At 37.9% G+C, this 22,184-nt stretch overlaps 1 protein-coding gene across 1 annotated transcript in view; it reads left to right on the top strand.

The window, feature by feature from the left end:
* Positions 1-22,184, top strand: part of ENTHD1 (ENTH domain containing 1) — a 148,571-nt gene that overhangs the window by 15,471 nt on the left and 110,916 nt on the right. The window contains exon 3 of the mRNA XM_001099911.5: positions 15,383-15,625. Within this exon, the coding sequence (XP_001099911.1) occupies positions 15,383-15,625 (243 nt within the window). The remainder of the gene's footprint in view (positions 1-15,382; positions 15,626-22,184) is intronic.

Genomic DNA, 22,184 nt, shown 5'->3' on the forward strand with positions numbered 1-22,184 from the left:
GTATAATCACATTGTTGCTGTTATTGTTTTATTAATAAATAATAAGAAAGTTTTTATTTTCACTTATTTCTTTTCTGATGCAGTTCATTTCTTTATGCAGATCTGAGTTTCTGAACTTTATCATTTTCCGTTTCTCTAAAGAATTTCTTTGAACATTTTTTGCAAGGTAGGTTACCGGCAACAGATTCCCTCAATTTTTGTTTGACTAAAAAAGTCTTTATTTCTCCTTCACTTTCTTAGTTTTGGTTTCTGAGAAGTTGAATGTAATTCTTATCTTTGTTCCTGTATACGTAAGGTGTTTTTTTCCTCTGGTTTCTTTCAGGAGTATTTTTTTTTTGAAAAAAATATTTCCATTTATCCTGCTTAATGTTCTCTGAGCTTCCTTGATCTGTGGTTAGTGTATAACATTAATTTGGGGAAATTATCAGTGACTGTTGTTTCAAATATTTCTCCTGTTCCTGTGTCTCTCTCCTTTGTTAATTTCCATTACACATATGTTACACCTTTTATAGTTGTCCCATAGTTCTTTGTTAATTTCCATTACACATATGTTACACCTTTTATAGTTGTCCCATAGTTCTTTGTTAATTTCCATTACACATATGTTACACCTTTTATAGTTGTCCCATAGTTCTTGGATGTTCTGTTCTTGTTATTTATTGTTGTTGTCATTCAGCTTTTCTCATCGCTTTTCAGTTTTAGTGGTTTCTATTGAGATGTCCTCCAGCTCAAAGATTCTTTCCTCAACTGTGTCCAATCTCCCAGAAAGCCTACCAAAGGCATTCTTCATTTCTGTTACAATATTTTTGATTGCTAGCATTTCTTTTTGATTCTTTCTTAGAATTTCTATCTCTGTGCTTACATTGCTCATCTATGCTGCGTGCTGTCCACATTATCCGTTAGAGCCCTTACATCTTAATCATAGTTATTTTAAATTCCTAGTCTAATAATTCTAATATATTGGCCCTATCTGCACCTGGTTTTGTTGCTTGTTCTGTCTCCTCAAACTGCGATTTTTGCCTTTTAGTATGTCTTGTAATTTTTTCTTGATAGCTGGGCATGAGGTACAATAAGAGGATCTCAGGTAAATAAGCTTTTAGTGATGTGGCAGTAAGTTAGGCTTACTGATCTTCCATAGGCTCTGATAACACCCCATCAGGTTAGGCTTTGGTTAACTAGCTTCTCCTAAGGGCAGAACTTGTTAAGAACAGAATGCTCTGGAAAATTCTGAATGGTTCCTTTTTCCCTCGCCCTGCTAGAAGCACCAGGGGATTTTTCTCCAGTATTTACTGCGAGAACTTGGTCCAGCTCCTTGAGGTAAAACAAAAGTGGGGGAGGCCTGAAGACTTCCCCTGGAGGTTTGATCTCTCAGTTATAGTTCAGGCTTCCCGACCTCAGCACTTTTTTCCTTGGAGGTTTCTGCTCCAGCAAGCCACGATTCTCTGTACTGTATTCGCCTGTCAGTCTCAATGTGGGGCTCAGTGGTTTGCCCTGTGACTACACCTCTCTGATGGGTCCAAGAAGAGTTGTTGATTTTTCTGTATGTTCAGGTTTTTACTTGTTAGAATGGAGTGGCAACTCCAAGTTTTTACATTTTGGATCAGAAGTCAGGTTTATCCTTTTTTATCCGTTTCTAAGTTATTTAGGTGAAGGATGGTACAAGAAGCATACACCATGTACTCTTTATGGTGACTTTAAAAATCCTTCATTAAGTCTAACTAATTTGAAGGTCTTGGGTAAACAGCTAGAAATAGTTGGCAAGGCTGGGTCAGTCTCTTTTATCTTAGGTGAAGGCCCATTCCAATTTAGGCTCAACCTCACAAGAGTGGGCACCGTAGTTACCACAGGTGATTCCAGGTTCCCAGGTGATCGTCCTGAATCTCGTTAACATTCGCAGGTAGTCTAACATTCTCTCTTTTATGCCTGCAGTGTCTGTATGCCTGTGTCACAGTCCATTTATGTACACGTCTTTATCCCTTGCAAAACTCTGAATTTTTCAAGGGCAAGAACAGTGTTCCTAGCACTTAGTACCTTGCCTTGGGGTAGGATCACTCAATACATACTTGATGAATGAATGATTAATACCTTGATATTTTTATTCCTTTAGCAAATTTAAAGCAATTGACTTTTTTTAGAAAGATAAAAAATAGAAATGTCAGAGTTGACTGATACAAAAATTTCCCTTTCTTCACTACAAATTACGTTTTAAAATAGTTTTATGCTAACTACTTTATTGAAATATAATTTACATATTATGAAATACATAAATCTTAAGTGTACAGGTGGATGGATTTTGATGGGTGGAACCATCACCCATAGCACGATAAAGAACATTTTCATCACCTCATCCAGTTCCTTCATCCCTGCTTTCCCTCCTCTCCAGAGGCAACTAGTTTTTGAATTTCTTTAACTGTATTTGTTGCATTTTTTCTTAAAATTTATGTAAATGGAAGCATGTCGTATGTGTTCTTCAGTTTCTGGCTTCTCTAAACATAATGTTTCTGAGAGTAATCCATATTGTTGTATATATCAGAATATAATTTCTTTTTATTGCTGAGTTGTATTCCATTATATGTGCATACCACAGTTTATCCATCTATTGTTGATGGATAATATTTGGGATGCTTATAGCTTTAAGTTATTGTGAATAAAACTCTTATGAACATTCTTGTGCGATATGCATTCGGTTCTCTTTGGTATATCCTGAGGAGTGGAATTTCCGGGTTGTAGAAACCATAAAATATGACTAGAAACTAAAGTTTTCTTAAGTGATTTCACTATTAATATATGAGAATTTGTTGTTCACATCCTTATGAACACTTAGGAATATTATTATTTTCCATTTAGCCATTTTGATGGGAGTATAATGTTTCAATTTGGTTTTAATTTGCATCTCCCTGAAAAGTTGTTAAGTGCCTTTTCATATGATTTTTGCCCATGAGGACATCTTTTGCCTGTTCAAGTATTGTCTGCTCAAATATTTTGCCTATTTTTAACATTTTATCTTTTTATTATTAATTTCTAGGAATTTTTATATATTTTGGATATGAGTTCTTTGTCAGATAGACATATTATAGATATTTTCTGCCATCCTACAGGCTACAAAAATTCTGTAGCTTGTCTTTTCCATTTTCTAATATTGTCTTAGGATGAGTAGAAGTTTGTCGTTCTGGATGTGAGGGCAATCTGGCTGGCTAGGCAGGAGTCCTTTTCCTCCCTCACCACTCTATGTGTGTCTCTCCTGAAATTGGATTCTTGGTCAAAGAGGATAGAAGAGGATTTTTCTTTGGTTGAGGGTATAGGAGTAGCTGCACTCCCTTTTTAGGACCTCCAAACAAGCTCTCAAGATCTATTTGTAGGAGAACATGGGGTAAAAAAAGTTTTAAGTTGGTAATTTTGATGAAGTTCAATCTATGGTTTTCTTTTATGGTGATATAGTTTGACTGTGTCCCCACCCAAATCTCATCTTGAATTCCCACATCTTGTGGGAGGGACTCTGTGGGAGGAATTGAATCATGGGGGCAGGTCTTTTCTGTGCTGTTCTCATGATAGTGAATAAGTCTCATAAGATCTGGTGTTTTTGTAAGGGGGAGTTTCCCTGCACAAGCTCTCTCTCTTTGCCTGCCTCCATCCACATAAGATGTGACTTGCTCCTCTTTGCCTTCTGCCATGATTGTGAGGCCTCCCTAGCCCTGTGGAACTGTAAGTCCATTAAACCTCTTTGTTTTGTAAATTGCCGAGTCTTGGGTATGTCTTTATCAGCAGCGTGAAAGTGGACTAATACATATGGTTAATGCCTTTTTTTACCTTGTCCAAGAAACTTGCCTATCCCAAGGAATATGTTCTCCTATGTTTTCTTCTAGATATTTTATAGTTTTAACTAGGTGTGTGATCCATCAAGAATTAGCTTTTGCGTATATTGTGAGAGATAGAGTTCATTCTTATCTGTATGGTATCCAATTGCTTGAGAATTATTAGATTTTAATAATAGACTATTTCCATATGCATGATCTTGTTTGATCTCCTTAAAGCATCTTGTGAAAAGACAAGAGCAGGTATTTTCTCTTTTACAGAAACTTGGAGGCAAAGCTCAGAGATATTAAGTTATTTAGGTAAGGTTGCATATCCAGTTTATGGCTGAACACAATTAGAACTCATCTAAATAATATATCCTGATATTTAGTCATATGCTATTAGTATACTAAACAGCCTCTCCTAGTTAAGTCTTAAAAATATCCTAATGGGGTTTCACTGAACTACTAGAGTGAACTTAATTAAAATTATCTGAAAAATATCTAATCAAATATGAAAGTTTTAAAATATCATCAAATTATTTACAGAAATTACAGTATTCTTTTAAAACCAATTCAGATTCTAGGAATTGTGTGGATTATAGATTTGTGTGTTTTTTATTCTCAATTAGCTAAGTCATTAAACTGCAATTAATTTTATTTAAATAGACTATTTCATATACATATACACACATACATTTAAATTAAAGGTATAGTTTTAAAAAGAGGGCCACATTTTAAAGAGACAGATTTCAATGTTGTTATTAAAAGTTATGTTAGGCTGAGTGTGGTGGCTCATTCCTGTAATCCCAGCACTGTGGGAGGATTTCCTGAGGTCAGGAGTTCAAGATCAGCCTGGGCAACATAGTGAGACCCTGTCTCTACATTTAAAAAAAAAAAGAAAGAAAAAGAAAGAAAATAAAATTAGCTAGGCATGGCTAATAGGGGGCTGAAGTGGGAAGATAGCTTGAGCCCAAGAGTTTGAGGTTGTAGTGAGCTGTGATTGTGCCACTGCACTCTATCCTGTCTCAAAAAAAAAAAAAAAAAAAAAGTGATTTTACTAGAAATAGCATTCATTGGTGACATTCCTGTCATTTTAGCTTTTCATTTTCATGATCAGTCACCTAATTTAAGAATGAGGTGCTTCACATGTATACTAATGACTGATTTCTGTATAGGCTGCCTCTCCCATTGTATCCTCCAACACTCACGGATGTGCTCATACCAGTCACCCACCTATTTGCTCGCCAGATTTTGAATATCTTGGACTAAGAACAAAGCCTTTAAGCCATAGTTGAGATATAAATTAAAATATGGAAGGCAGATACTCTGGGAGACATAGTACATTTATTTATATTTACACTAGGCTGTAAATTATTAAGATTTTGTTGGGGTGGGGGGAGGTTGCTTTTTGAGTTTAGATTCTCATAGAAAGAGAGAAAACATCAAGTATTTGGGCCTTGAAAAGGTTTAGACAAAGCGGGAACCCTAGGAGTAGGAGGAAAAAGCAATGTCTGAAGTCTTCCTTTTCAAGGCAACTATAATGAATTGAATAAAGCCAAGATATCTGGAAAAAATACATTCAAGAAAAATAAAATAGAAAATATTTTTAAAATTACTCTAGATGTTGATTAGCCATGTCAAGGCTATAAAGTCAAATAACTAAAATTTGGGGGCATTAATACATTTACAGAAGGGACTGGATTTGGGGTGTATGAGGCAGACAGTTCCGAGTAGTATGATGCAGGGGCCAAGCATCGTCGGAAACAATCTAGCTTAAAAGTGGATCAGACTTAATTTTCAGACTAATGTCAGACATTGAGAGTCAGAATTCTCTAATCAGAGAACCCACCTAATATATGATGGTGGATTAGATTAATAATGTAATTTGGATGCACTTATTGTTGGTGGGTTAATTAACACAGGCTTCTGAGTTTATTTATAGCTTAAGTGAGCAAATGCAATTTCATGTAACAAATATTTTTTATGAACACATAGTTTCCTTTAACAAACATATATTATAGGCTTTAGTTCATCATAAGCCTTGTTGTTAGAAGTTATAGCATTGTGAGTTTAAACCAAAAACTTTTATTTAAAATAGTTGACTATTTAGCCTTGTGTTCCTTTTCAACAAATGACATCCTATTGGTAATCATGATAGCAAGAAGCAAAGCATGAATTCTTTTAAGCTTAAATGTGACCTTTACCCAGCTGGCTAGTCTTCCCATGGAGCTCTTTATTTATTGTACTCACATGGACGACAAAGCACAGTAAACAAAAAAGGGAAAGCAACCAGTTTAGCCCTTTCAGTGCTGCATCAGCAGAATTATTATCTGTTAAGGCTCTCATCAAATGAAATCACTTGTAAGTATATGCTAAGGTCAGTCAAAAAAATTAAAGCCAACCTCCACTTTCTAGTTTATTAGCTTTATGACTTCAGGAAAGTTACTTCATCACCCTAAACCTTACTTTTCTCTTAGGTAAAATTTACCTTAACTCTGAGGATTAGAGATATGTCTGAGAGTTAGTCACGTAGTAGGTTACCCATCAATATTAGTTAATACTATCAGCTCTTGATAGATTTTAACTTTTATTATTTTCATTTCCTAGAACGGATATTCATGTTCAAATAAAGCTCCATTCAGATACTCACTAGGAAGGTCTGTATTTATTTGTTTACTTATTTTAGAAGACAGGATCTCACTCCATTGCCCCAGTCAGAGTGTAATGGTGTGATCACAGCTCACTGCAGCCTCCAACTCCTGGGCTCAAGTTTTCTCCTGCCTCAGCCTCCTGAGTAGTGGGGACTACAAATATTTGCCAACATGACTAGCTAATTTTCTTTCTTTATTTTTAATGTAGAGAAGGGATCTCTGTATGTTGCCCAGGCTGGTCTCAAACTCCTGGCCTCAAGTGATCCTCCCACCTTGGCCTCCCAAAATGTTGGATTTACAGATATGAGCCAGTAGAAAAGGTGGTCTTTTCTACTGTCCTGTAAAATGGTCACCCTCTGCTTGTCCCTAGCACCTTGTCCATATACATTGTAGCCCTGTCATACTGCCATAATTATTGATTCACACGTTGGCCTCCCTCACTAGGTTTGGAGGGCTGAGGATACTTTATTTGTATCTCAGTTTCTTCTCCTTCTGTGGCGGAGGTGGGAAATCAGCATTTGCTGACAATGGCTGATGGGCTGACTGAATGGCAAGTATGCTATTATAAACCCAAAGAAGGAATTTGTAGCTTTAATATTTTCTCTTTACCCTAAATATTCTTCTATTTTTCTAAGTGTTTCTGGTATAGATTTATTTTTACTTACTTATCTTACTTGGTCTTTGGAGATCTTTTTGACATGAAAATTTATGTCTTTTCTGTAAAATTCTCAGCTCTTGTCTCTGAATATTGTGTTTTTTCTGTTACCTCAATTTTCTTTTGAAACTTCCTCTAGATGAATATTGGGGCCTATAATCTGTTCTTTATGACTTTTAATTAATCTTTTTAATCTTGTTGCCTCTCTGTGCTGTATTTTGAGAGAATTCCTTAGTACCATTCTCCTGTTGGCCGGACACGATGGTTCATGCCTGTAATCCCAGCACTTTGGGAGGTCAAGGCAGGTTGATCACTTGAGGCCAGGAGTTGGAGACCAGCCTGGCCGACATGGCAAAAATACTAAACATTCAAAAATTAGCCAGGCCTGGCGGTGTCTGCCTGTAATCCCAGCCACTCGGGAGGCTGAGGTATGAGAATTACTTGAACCCAGGAGGCGGAGGTTGCAGTGAGCTGAGATTGTGCCACTGCACTCCAGCCTAGGTGGCAGATTGAGACATTGAGACTCTGTCTCAAAAATAAATAAATAAACAAATAAATAAATAAAGTACTGTTTTCCACTTACCAAATCTGTCTTCAGCTGTTCTAGTCTGGTTTTTATCTTGGATGTTGAGTTTTTAAAAAAAATCTTAATGACTGCAGTTTTCATTTCTAGGATTTTTAATTGATTCTTTTCATAGCCATCTGTTCTTGTTTCATATCTGCCTTTGTTTTGTTTTATACTTTTATATTCCTTGTTGTCAATGAGTCATGTATTAATGTATTAATCTCTTTATTTAAAAATCTTTGTTAGAGGGTTTTCAAATAATAGAATATATATTCTATAGAAGATCCTATAGAAACACTGATTTCATTTGGTGTGGATTTATATTGTGATTGCTGATTTTTTTTTTTTTTTTTTTTTTTACAATTTTAACTTTTATTTTAGATTCAGGGGGTACATGTGCAGGTTTGTTACCTGGATACACTGCATGATGCTGAAGTTCAGGGTACAATTGATCCCCTCACCCGTGTACTAAACATAATACTCAATAGTTCGTTTTTCAACTCTTGCCTCCCTTCTCGCCTTCCACTTCCAGTAATCCTGTTTCTGGTGTTGCCATCTTTATGTCTATGGGTACCCAATATTTAGCTCCCATTATAAGTGAGAACACGCAGTATTTGGTTTTCTGTTCTTGCATGAACTTGCTTAGGATAATGGCCTCCAGCTGCATCCATTTTGCTGCAAAGGACATGATTTCATTCCTTTTTATGGCTGCATAGTATTTCGTGGTATATGTACCACACTTTCTTTATTCAATCCACCATTGATGGGCACCTAGATTGATTCCACATCTTTGCTATTGTGAATATTGCTACAGTGAACATACAAGTGCATGTGTATTTTTGGCAGAATGATTTATTTTCTTTTGGATATATACCTAGTAATGGGATTGCTGGGTTGAAACCAGTTCTCAGTTCTTTGAGGAATCTCCAGATTGCTTTCCACCATGGCTAAACGAATTTACATTCCCACCAGTAGTATACAAGTGTTCCCTTTTCTCCACAGCCTCACCAGCATCTGTTGTTTTTTTGGTTTTTTGATAATAGCCATTCTGACTGGTGTGAGATGGTATCTCATTGTGGTTTTGCTTTGTATTTCTCTGATGATTAGTGACGTGGAGCATTTTTCCTGTGTGTTTTTTGGCCAGTTGTATGTCTTTTGAGAAGTGTCTGTTCATGTCTTTTGCCCATTTTTTAGTTGGGTTGTTTTTTGCTTGTTGAATTGTTTAAGTTCCTTGTAGATTCTGAATATCAGACCTTTGTCAGATGCCTAGTTTCTCCCATTCTATAGGCTGTCTCTTTACACTGATAGTTTCTTTTGCTGTGCAGAAGCTCGTTAGTTGAATTGGTGCCACTTGTCAATTTTTGGTTTTTATTGCAGTTGCTTTTGAGGACTTAGTCATAAATTCTTTCCCAAGTTCAATGTCCAGAACGGTGTTTTCTAGGTTTTCTTCTGGGATTCTTATAATTTGAGGTCTTACATAGATTGCTGATTTCATTGGCTGACTTTCTTAGCATTAGATTTTAAAAATATGTATTTTAGAATTTTAGTTTTTAGACTATTTTGAGTGGGAGGTTTTTTCCCACAATCACTCATGTTCATTTTTTTCCTTTTTTTTTTTTTTTTTTTTTTAAATAAAATAAAGGTTTTCCAGTTCCCTTTACCCAGGTCTTCTAGACTCCCTCCTGTACAGGCCTTATAAAGGTGGCTTGGGGCACATGCCCTGTGATAATACTAGAATGTTCTAGACCCAGGAGCTGAGCAAGCAGGCGGCTTAGTTTAGTTCCAAGTATTAAGACTGCTTGTGTGTCCTCCTGCTTTTAGATCCACAGCTACAAATAAGTTATATTCCAGGAAGCAGTTGATGGCTATTTTTTTTTCTTCTCCTTTTCTTCCCAGCCTTCTCTCACAAACACTGCCCCCGTAACATTAAAGAGTGAGACCAGCTGTGATTTCCTAACACCTGAGGAGCTGAACTCTGGGCTGGCAGATCAAGAGCCCAGCAGCCCTTGGCTTCAGCCTTGCTCACTGCTTTTTCATTTCTCTTATATTTCTGCTTCGTGGGGGTTTTTATCTTGTTTTTGAGACTGGCAGTGTCTATTACTGCTGTGTATTTGGAACAGAACAGGGGGATACTTTGAAGCATGAACTCACTGTGCCAACTTGACTGGAGGGATTTTTTTTTTTTTTTTTTTTTGAGATGGAGTTTCACTCTTGTCGCCCGGGCTGGAGTGCAATGGTGTGATCTTGGCTCACTCCAACCGACTGGAGGTTTTCTAACCTGGAAATTTGATCAGATATTTTAGCTACTTCTCCCCTCCCTTCCTACCCCCACCCCATTCCCTGAAGGCATTGTGGAGAGTAGATTGGAAGGAAGACTAAAGCTAAGTAAGTAATTTAGGACACCGCAGGCAACAAATGATCAAGGTCTGAACCAAGATGAAGCGAAGAGAATGGATTTGGAAGATAATTAGTGGGTATAGTCAATAGACATGGATAAGTGAATTTGGGAGGTGTATGTTCATATTTCTAACTTAGAATGGAGATAAAAGTCACCAAGAAAGGAATATGGGAAGAAGGGTAGATTTTGGTAGGGCAGTGAGTCAGGAATAGAGACAGTAGTATTAAGACTTTTACAATTGTTTGAAGCCTCGTACATGTTTTACTAAAGATCTTCTGATACATATTTTTTCTAGCAGTGCATCTCAATGCCCAAGATCTTTGAATTTACCATATTTGCGAATCTCTTTACACGAGGTTCAGCTTTAAATGTATATAGATTTCTCCCTAGCATTTGGAAAACTTTTCCTCAGCATATTCATTCATTTCACAAACATTTCTTAAGTGTCTCTTAAACAAACAAGCATAGTCTGGCCTTCGTGGATGTCACAGTTAATTGGAGGGAAAAGACAGTTACCAAACGGGCAATTGCTAACTGTGAAAGTGCTGTAAAAGACAAGGGTAAGGTACTGTGAGAGTGCATGAAAGCAGGGCCTGGCCAAGTCCGAGGCCCATTCTGCATAGGGCACAGTGGGAGGGAGTGTTCACTGTCCATGGAAGGCTTTCCCGATGTCTGGCGCACTCTGCCCTAATGTCTGTGCAGAGCTGGCTGCTTCTTACTATTCAAGACTCAGCCATGTTACCTCTTCTGCAAGACTTTCTACGACCATACCCAAAATTAAAGTCCAGCATATCACCCTACTTTATTTCTTTTTGGAACATTTATTTTTATCTGAAATTATCGTGTTTATTATTGGCTGTTTCAGCCAACTACAATGTAGGTGTCCTTGCCTCTTTTTTTCTGACTTGCAGTGACCTTGCCTCTTTTTTACTGACTTGCACCCCCATTGCTTAGAATACTTCCTGAAATGTAAGTGTTCCAGAAATTATTAACTGACTGCATAAATGAATGTCCTTGGATCTTGATCTCTTGCGTAGTTGCTCTACTAATTTGATTTCCTTGTCCTGTTTTTTGTTTGTTTGGGAGGACTCCTCAAGTTGGTTGTCTACTTGTTCATTTTTCTATCACCTGGATCCTACCCTCACTCCCCTGTCATTCTGTAATTGAGGTTGCCAATTGTAGCATCACACCCTGTGACCATGATGATGGGCATGTGACTGTTTCAAGCTGGGTCACTTAGAGTCCTTCTCCTGATACTCCAAATTTGAAGGAAGGAAGAGGGAGACTTCTCAGGTGGCAGTGTGAATCTAGAGCTGTTGGTGGCCATAACCATCCAGATAAAAGAAGCCAATCTGTAAGAAGAGAAAATGAAAGCATTTCCTAGAAAAGCAGAGATGGCAGGGAAGAGAAGTCCTGGTAGCTTTCCAGTCTTGGCTTCCTTTGTGCCTGAGGCTCAGTTTCAACCCCTGGTTTTCCCTGGCTTTTGCTTTACCCAGTTCAAATGGAGTTTCTGTCACTAAGAGCCAAAAGATTCCCAATTAAAACTGTATATAGCTTTATTTTCATTTTAACCCATACCTCATCTAACAACCTTTTTATCTTGATGTGTTTTATATAATATCCTTGGGTATTGATCTGTTGAACTAGTTTAATTTCTGATTTCAGATAATCCATGTTTTCTACTTCCAATTCCATTTCTTTCTTTTGCTGCCTAAGTTTTCTACTTCTAGTACTATTCTTTCTTAGTATGCTGTCCTCCCTGTCTTTTCAGAAACATATTGTTTAGTAGTAAGTAGGTGCTATCTAATTATTACTGTTGTTATTTAACTCATCCTTGAAACAGGTTTATTAGGTTCTTCTTGGATTTTCTCACTTTCAACTTTGATGCTTTTGAACAGCCAGGTTAGTACCTAGTATCTCTAGGATGATAGGAAGCCAGGGTAGTGGGCAGAAGCTCACTTCTGGGTAATTTCTTCCCTGTGTTTGGTGAACTGCTGTGGCCTGATCTTCCTGGTGCTGCTGACTGCTACCTCAGGGTGGGGCTCTGATGGTCTGGGGAGAAGTCCTCCACGATTGCAACTGGCTCTCTGCTTGGTGTAACTGCTTGTCTCTTAGAACTATTGCAGCTGCCCTCAAATCCCACCAATCCACACGACTCCAAGGAGAATATTTCACATCTATTCTATGATTTCTAGTTCTAACTTAATTAGAGCAGTGTTACAAGAAATTATTTCAAGCCAAGCAACTGTCTTAGGCAGCTAAGTTGTAAATTGACTTAGTATTTTTCATCAATCTGGTTCCATTTACACTATGTCAAGAAGAAAGTTAGCAGCTTTTGGGTAATTTTTTTCTTTATTGATTAATTCACTCAGTAATTTTTTTTTTTTTTTTTTGAAACTGAGTCTCATGCTGTCACCCAGGCTGGAGAGGCTGGAGTGCCATGACCCAGTCTCAGCTCACTGCAACCTCTGCCTCCTGGGTTCAAGCGTTTGTCATCCCTCAGCCACCTGAGTAGTTGGGATTACAGGTGTGCACCACCGTAGTTGGAATTACAGGTGTGCACCACTGTGCCCAGCTAACTTTTGTGTTTTTAGTAGAGATGGGGTTTCACCATGTTGCCCAGGCTGGTCTCGAACTCCCGGCCTCAAGTGATCCATGCACCTTGGAAACTCAGTAAATATTTACTGAGCATCTACTGTGTGCCAGTCACTCTTGGAGACACTGAAAATATCAGTGTTTAAAATGAGACTTCTTTGCCCCTCATGAAGCTTATATTTTTGGTGAGGAAACAAACAATAAATAAGTAAACCAATAAATATATAATACTAGGTAGTGATAAATGCCAAGGTGAAAAATAAAACAGGAGAAAGGAATAGAGAGCAATGAGGGTGGGGCTGTTTTAGAAAGGGTAGGCAGAACAGAGATTCTCTGAGGAGGTGATACTTGAGAAGAGACCTGAGTGAATCAGGGATAGAGCCATACAGAGAGTTCCTGGCAGAAGCAACAGCCAAAATATGGCTCTAAGGAGATGAAGAGCTTGGTAGAATTGCAGAGTAAAGCACCAGGGTAGCTAGAGTAGAAGGAATGAGGGGGAAGGTGGAAGGAGATGAGTTCCTGATGTTAAACATGGGAAAACATGTTCTTTGTGCCTCCAAAACCAAGCTTTGTCCATTTTTCAGGGGAAAGATAAGTGTCTGACATATTGTTCCGAAAGGCTAAAATTCATAGCCGACTTCTGTTTATCACATGACACTGAATGGTTTCCCAAAACATTGTGGCAATTCGGGTTAAGGAATGCAAACTGATCATAGGAGGCTAAGGGTGTTTAGAATGATATGATTTGAAGCAGTTATAAAGTTGATTTGGAAGGAAGAAATAACTAAGAAGTGAGATTAGATAAAATAATCTTGGAAAAGATGGCAACTTGAGCAAAAGCTTCTGACACTGTCCACACCAACGCTTAATGAAGTGACCAGCAGTGAGAGAACATTGTTGGCCACTGTCATCTAAATATACCACAAATTTGACCATTTTTCATCACTCCCACTGCTAGTAAATTATAGTTAGAAAACATTAATACTTTAATTCATCATACCTAGAGCCCACAATGAACATACAAGTGGATCATTAGGGACTTTTCAGTTTATTTTTGAAAGGTAGCTTGGGAAGCCATATTTGTGAGTTCATCCCAAGATGGAGAAAGGCAAGTGATTTCCCTTATCGTTTTTTCTAGGAAGAAGATTGAAATAATAGTAATACCTTATATTTGAGTGAGTTATAGGTTACAGTGTACCTTTGTATCTGGGAATTCAACCAGACAGATATTGCTTGTGCTGCTTTTCAGATAGAAGACTCAGGCCCAGATAGACCACCTGACTGACTCAAAGTCACACAGATGGTTAAGGACAGAGCTATCACTATCACTAGAATTCTTGTCTTTGACTGTGCTCTGTCACTCTGCTAAAAAGCAACAAATTGTTTGGATAGGATGTTATGTCAGAGAAAAGCCAATTGCTCTCCCTTTTCTTGCTCCACCCCAACTGTACCCCTATAAGGTAACAGATGTTAACAATATTGTGAGTATGCCATATGTTTGCCTGCCTGCCTGCCTTCCTGTATTCTTGTCTGTCTGTCTGTCTTAGTCTGCTTGTGCTGCTATAACAGAGAACCACAGACTGGGTAATTTAGAAAGAAGAGAAATTTATTTTTTCATGGTTCTAGAGGCTGGAGAGTCCAGGATCAGGGCACTGGCAGGTTCAGTTGTCTGGTGAGGGCTGCTGTCTGCTTCCAAGATGGCACCTTGATGCTGCATCCTCTGGAAGGGAGGAATGCTGTGTCCTTATGTGACAGAAGGTCCGAAACGGGATGGTGGAAGGCAAACAAGAGACAAATGCTGTGGGAAGCCTCTTTTATAAGGACCTTTATTCTGTTCACAAAGAAGGTGACCTCATGGCATAATCACCTCTTAAAGGCTCCACCTCTTAATACTATCACATTGGCAGTACTTGAATTTTGGAGGAGATATATTCAAACCACAGTTGTATGTATTTCTCTATCTGCTTCTCTCTTCTGTATACATATATAGTGGCTTCTTTTCCTCTATATGTTACAGCTTCAAATCAAATTGTGTATATTACTTTAAATCTTTAACCATGTGTCCTAGTCATACATCTAGGTCAGTATATCTAGATCCAATTCATATTCCTTCTTTGTATGTCTATATTGTTTGATTATTGCAAAGTATATATTGCTTTTTTTTTTTTTTTTTTTTCTTGAGACGGAGTCTAGCTCTCGCTCTGTTGCCAGGCTGGAGTGCAGTGGTGCAATCTCGGCTCACTGCAACCTCTGCCTCCTGGGTTCAAGTCATTCCCCTGTCTCAGCCTCCTGAGTAGCTGGGACTACAGGCACATGCCACCATGCCCAGCTAGTTTTTTGTATTTTAGTAGAGACGAGGTTTCACCATACTGGCCAGGATGGTCTTGATTTCCTGACTTTGTGATCCGCCCGCCTCGGCCTCCCAAAGTGCTGGGATTATAGCCATGAGCCACCGCACCCGGCCATACATTGCTTTTAAAAGGAAAATCCAATAATGTATTTAAAGTGAAAAATGTAATGCCAGTATATAATTTTATCATATATTAATGACCTATTTACCTTTTAAAGTATAAGAAAAGGAATATACTTATCAGCAGTTCTTTATTTGCTGCAGGTTTTTTCACTGCTGACATTTTTACTTTTTAAAAAATTTCTGTAGAATAAGAATTAATTATAGCCTTAACTAGTATTTCCTTTTCTAAGCAGATTCAATGTATTTTTCAGGTTACTATGTCCGGGAAAAATCTAAGCAAGTCATCACATTGCTGATGGATGAACAATTGCTGTGTAAAGAGAGGGAAGTGGCATGTCGGACTAGACAGCGTACCTCCTACTCTATGTTGTTTTCTAAAAGACCACTTGGTTCAAGTAGCTCACTGACAGCGCGTACTTCTGCCCCTACATCAGATATTTCTGCTTCAGAGAAGAAGTGTAAGCTTCCTAAGTTTGGAAGGCTACGTAATAAAAGTACGTATATGACCATTGGCCTAAAATGCAACAGGTATCATTAAAAATGATTTAAAAATATAAAATACTACGTTTTAGTACTAAATTATTAATATCATTTAGTACTACTATTACCATATTAGGCTTCATACTATAGAAAACAATGATGAAGCATATTCAATAGATTTTATGACATATTTTAGTTTATTTATTTCTTAGCTTTATTTCTTTGCTTTATTTATTTATTTTTGAGATGGAATCTTGTTCTGTCTCCTAGGCTGGAGTGCAGTGACAAGATCTCGGCTCACTGCAACCTCTGCCTCCCGGGTTCAAGCAATTCTCCTGCCTCAGCCTCCTGAGTAGCTGGGATTACAGGCTCCTATCACCATGCCCAGCTAATTTTTGTATTTTAAGTAGAGACAGGGTTTCAGCATGTTGCCCAGGTTGGTCTCGAACACCTGACCTCAAGGGATCCTCCTGCCTTGGCCTCCCAAAGTGCTGGGATTATAGGCATGAGCCACTGTGCCCGGCCCAATTTTATGACTGTTTTCTGAATGCAGTTATCTTTGATTCAAATAAAATGTTTTTGAGCTTTTAAGCTATTAAACTAGTGACTACGCTATTTGGCATCGTGATTCAATTTTAAGATTTTTATCCTTAACTGGAAAGTGAAGGACTACAGTTTTCTAACACTAGGTGTCTGGATATGTGTGTATGAGGTCTCTTTGATCTTATAATATAAATCAAATAATTGACATTTTCTAAAGTGTGCTTCAGAATCCTAAAAGTGCTCTAAAAGTTCTCCTAGGACAATACCTTGTACTCTTTCCTTTGCTTAAAACTTTAAATATGGACTGCTGAACTTTTATAAAAAAAGGATATATTTATAATGTTATAATAGACATCAGTAGAAAAATACTATCTTCTTTTCTACCAAATTTGCTAAAACTTAAAAAAAAATCATTTTCCTCTAACTTCTCCAGTAGAAACCCTGTTGATAAATTGTCTATGAGGAATGGACAGCTTGAGGAAGCCAGAACATCAGTGAAATGTGACTTAGAGAACTGTCCCTTTGTATTCAGTACAAATAGATAATTCCAACTGTCAGTTAAGTGCAAAAATGTAACAGTGTCACTAGTAATACCAACACATGTTAATCTTGCTAACAATCATTCAAGTACTTTTCTGACTTAATCAAGAGTTTCAAATGTTCACCCAATGGGACATTGAGTGAACATCCATATTTGGAATTGGAGAGAGACATTATAAGAGGGTAGCCATTATAAGTATAGTAGCAAATACTATCTACCTGCTTCTAAAAGTGGTGGAATTTCTTTCTTTAGGGGATCTGATTCTTTTGAAATAAAATCTCCAAAAGAGACAGCCACTCATTTTGAAATTTTTCTCATGGGAGCCTTTAATTCAAACTGATGCTAAAAACAGAGTAACAGAGAAGAAGAACCAATTATGACTCATCCAGAGTTTCTTCCCCACTTATGCTTCTTCGATGTTACCTTTCTTACTCTTCCTTCTTCCTTTCTTTTCTCAATTCTTTCTTCTTTCATTGTAAATACATAATTATTGAATTTATTTAAAATTTGGATATTCAGCAGAACTTTGGAGCTATAGGAATGAATAAAATAAATGTTCTTTTATCATGGAACTAATATTCTAGTGATAGAGAGTAGGATGTCTCTGTCAGAAGCACAAAATGTGTCAGATAATAACGAGTCCCATAAAGAAAAGGAAAGCAGGGTCAGGGAACAGAGAGTGACAGGGATGGGTTTATTTTAGGTCATGTGATGAGGGAAGGGCTTTTGGAGGAAGCGAATCTTTAAACAGACCTGAATGAAGTGAGGGAGCAGCCCATGTACAGGCGTACCTCGATCGATTGCATTTTGCTTTATTACGCTTCACAGATAACGCATATTTTACAAATTGAAGGTTTGTGGCAACCCTGCACCCGGGAAGTTTATTGGTGTCATTTTTCTGATAGCATGTGCATACTTTGTGTCTGTGTCACATTTTGGTAGTTCTTGCAATGTTTTTAACTTTTTCCTTATTATTATATGTGTCATGGTGATCTATGATCAGTGATCTTAGCTGTTACTGTTATAATTGTTTTGGGGTACCGCAAACCATAACTGTAGAAGACCAGTGAACTTATTGATAGATGTCATGTGTGTTCTGGCTGCTTTACTGATCTCCATCTCTCTCTCTCCTTGGGTCTCCCTAGTCCCTGAGAGTCAACAATATTGAAATTAAGCCAATTAATAACCCCACAATGACCTGTAAGTGTTCAAGTGTTCAAGGAAGAGCCGCAGGTTTCTCACTTTAATTCAAAAGCTAGAAATGATTAAACTTAGTGAGGAAGGCATGTTGAAAGCTGAAATAGGCTGAAAGGTAGGCCTCTTTTGCCAAACAGTTAGCTAAGTTATGAATGTAAAGGAAAAATTCTGGAAGGAAATTAGAAGTGCTGTTCCAGCGAATACAGGAATGGTAAGAATGGGAAACAGCCTTTGCTGATATGGAGAAAGGTTGCATGGTCTGGATGGAAGATCAAACTAGCCCCAGTATCCCTTAAGCCAAAGCCTAATCCAGAACAAGTTTCTGTCTTTAATTCTGCAAAGACTGAGAGAGATGAGGAAACTGCAGAAGAAAATCTTGAAGCTAGCGGAGGTTGGTTCATGAGGTTTAAGGAAAGCAGCTGTCACCATAACATACAAGTACAAAGTGAAGCAGCAAGTACTGATGGAGAAGCTGTAGCAAGTTATCCAGAAGATCTAGCTAAGGTAATTGATGAAGGTGGCTACCCTAAACAGATTTTTAATGTGGATGAAATAGCCTTTTGTTGGAAAAAGATGCCGTCTGGGACTCTCATAGCTAGAGAGGAGAAGTCAATGCCTGGCTTCAAAGCTTCAAAGGACAGGTGACTCTCTTTTTAGGGACTAATGCAACTGGTGACTTTAAGTTGAAGCCAACTGCTCGTTCATCATTCCAAAAATCCTAGTGCCCTTAAGATTTCTTTAAAAATATTGCTGCTCATTGACAATGCACCTGGTCACCCAAGAGTTCTGATGGAGATGTACAAGGAGATTAATGTTGTTTTCATGCCTGCTAACACACAGTGTTTATTCTTCAGCCCATGGATCAAGGAGTGATTTCAACTTTCAAGTCTTATTACTGAAGAAATACATTTCATAAAGCTATATCTTCCATAGATAGTGATTCCTCTGATAGATCTGAGCAAAGTAAATTAAAAACCTTCGGGAAAAGATTCACCATTCTAGATGCCATTAAGAACATTTGTGATTCATGGGAGGAAGCCACAATTTCAACATTAACAGGAATTTGAAAGAAGTGGATTCCAACCCTCATGGATGACTTTGAGGGGTTCAAGACTTCAGTGGAGGAAGGAACTGCAGATGTGGTGGAAATAGCAAGAGAACTAGAATTAGAACTGGAGCCTGAAGATGTGACTGGATTGCTGCAATCTCATGATCAAACTTGAACAGATGAAGAGTTACTTCTTATGGATGAGCAAAGAAAGTGGTTTCTTGAGATGAAATCTACTCCTGTGAAGATGCTGTGAACTTGTTGCAGTGTCAACAAAGAATTCAGAATATTACATAAACTTAGTAGATAAAGCAGTGGCAGGATTAGAGAGGACTCTAATTTTGAAAGAAGTTCTGTGGGTAAAATGCTATCAAAGAGCATCGCATGCTACAGAGAAATCTTTTGTGAAAGGAAGAGTCAGTTGATGTTGCAGGCTTTATTGTTGTCTTACTTTAAAAAATTGCCACAGCTTTCCCAACCTTCAGCAGCAACTACCCTGATCTATCAGCAGCCCTCAACATGGAGACAGAACCCTCCACCAGCAAAAAGATCATGACTCACTGAAGGCTCAGATAATTGTTAGCCTTTTTAAATTAGCAATAAAGTATTATTTAAGTTATGTATATGTATTTTTTAGGCAACATGGTATTGCATACTAAGTCTACTAAGTAGACTGCAGTCTAATGTAAACATAACTTTTATATGCACCGAGAAACAAAAAAGTTTGTGTGAGTCGCTTTACTGGAATATTTGCTTTATTGCAGTAATGTGGAACCCAACCCACCACAGTATCTTCAAGGTGTGCCTGTATATCAGGCAGAGGGAACAGCAGGGCAGATGCTCTGAAACTGGAGCGAACTTGGCCTTGTTAATTGTAAGCTTAGGAAATGAATCCCTAAATTAATACAGAAGTAACTCAACTCTGATTTTATGATTCATGCAAGAAATTCTAGTTTATTGTTTTGTAGTCACAGATTGCATTTTTTTTTTTTTTTTTTTTTTTTTGAGCCCGAGTTTCACTCCTGTTGCCCAGGCTGGAGCGCAATGGCATGATCTCGGCTCACTGCAACCTCTGCCTCCTGGGTTCAGGTGATTCTCCTGCCCCAGCCCTCCAGAGTAGCTGGGATTACAGGCGTGCGCCACCGTACCTGGCCCCACAGATTGCATTTTTAAACCTAAAATGATATTCTCCATCTTTATGACATGTCTCATTCACTACACTGAGCTATGAATGACTTGACTATTTTAAAAAAGTGAATCCACCTTCAAATGAAGTTTTGCTACGATTTATTATTTTTTACTACTACAAACACATATTGAGTGTCTGGCTCACTATAATGCCAGACATGTTCTAAGCCCAGTAAGTAAATTGGCTGTATTTCTGCTCTAATGGAGGTTATAGCTTGTGATGTACTATGTGCTTTTTCTTTTCCTTTTCTTTTTTCTTTTTCTTCTGAGACAGGGTCTTGATCTGTCACCCCGGCAGGAGTGCAGTGGTGTGATAATGACTCACTGCAGTCTTGAACTACTGGACTCAAGTAATCCTCCTGGCTTAGCCTACCAAGTAGCTGGGACCACCGGCACACACCACCACACCCAGCTGACTTGAAAAAATATTTGTTCGAGACAAGATCTTGCTACCACATTCTTCTAAGTCTGTTTCTCGAAAAGATACTCTAAAAAAGCTTTAGTCAATGATGGCATCATTATAGTAAATCTATAGTAAGAATACCATTTAAAGCGAACAGTGAATGTTTGGATGTAAAATCTTTAGTAAATTTGTTTTAAAATCTGTTATTTTTATTTCATTTATCTGCTTTCTATATGAATACATCCTAGATATACAGATGTGTGTGTTTGTGTCCAAAAAAGAGTAATTAGATTAAGTAAACTTGGCAATACTAACCAATTCTATGTAGGCATTTGAATCTGAAGGTGTATTTTAAAGGAAGAAAGAATACTGACAGTTTGGAGTTGGGGTAGGAAAAAATAAGAAATTGAAGGGATATTCTTTTTTTTTTTTTTTTTTTTTTTTTGAGATGAAGTTTCACTCTGTTGCCCAGGCTGGAGTGCAATGGAGCAACCTTGGCTCACCGCAACCTCTGCCTCCCAGGTTCAAGTGATTCTCCTGTCTCAGCCTCCCGAGTAGCTGGGATTACAGGCACGTGTCACCACTCCTGGCTAATTTTGTATTTTTAGTAGAGACAGGGTTTCTCCATGTTGGTCAGACTGGTCTTGAACTCCTGACCTCAGGTGATCTGCCTGCCTCTGCCTCCCAAAATGCTGAGATTACAGTCATGAGCCACCACGTCCGGTCATGAGGGGGACATTCTTAATGTGACAGGAGAAGTAGCAAATTAAAACTCAAAGAGCAGTAGCTAAGTTAGAATGAGATGCATCCACAAGTTATGACAGTAGACGCCACAAAAATGCTAGCCGCTTAAACATACAAATTTATTTCTCTCTTCTGAAATACTCCCTTGTAGGTATTCTATGACTGATATGGCTCTCCACGGTGTTGGCTTCAGGGCTATTTTTGAGTCTTGTTGCTCCACCAAACTCAGCGTTTAAATTCCACTTCATGGTCCACTTCCACTTTTTGAGTCATAGCTGCTTGAGCTCCCACCGTCACACCTGCCTTCTAGCCAGTAGAAAGGAAGGGAGATTGAAAATGTGAATGTCTCTTCCCTTTTTTATTTTTTTGTCCTGTTTTTTTTTTTTAACAAGAACACTTATTAAAAGTTGCTTATAACATTTTAGCTCACACATTATTGTTTAGTACTTAGTCCCACTGACACTCCTAGCTACAAAGGAGGTTGAGAAATATCATCCGCCCAGATGAAAGTTAAAAGATTCTGTTATTAAGGAAGATGGAGAGAATAAATGCTGGGGATCACAAATCGTTTCTACAATAGTGGGAAAGAATACAAGCAAGACACAGATTAAGCATGGTAATATATAGTTGTCTGACTAAATGGAATAAAAATATAAATTTGAATATGTAAAACAGTAGGGACAGATAGCTGAGAGTACTCAGAGCAATTCATAAATGACCTAATAAACTCAATTTGATATGAGTAGCAACTAGGAACCATTGTAGGCCTTGGAGAACAGAAGGGATGTTTAGCTTAGTCACAGAACTGAGCTTCCTTATTACTGAAAACAGCTGTTTGTGGAAGATAATTCTTTTTGCTTTGTGTAGAAATGAAGGAGATACAAATTGAACGAAGCTTGTAAGAGATAG

This window comes from Macaca mulatta, chromosome 10, assembly GCF_049350105.2.
Source record: "Macaca mulatta isolate MMU2019108-1 chromosome 10, T2T-MMU8v2.0, whole genome shotgun sequence".
NCBI classification, from domain to species: domain Eukaryota; kingdom Metazoa; phylum Chordata; class Mammalia; order Primates; family Cercopithecidae; genus Macaca; species Macaca mulatta.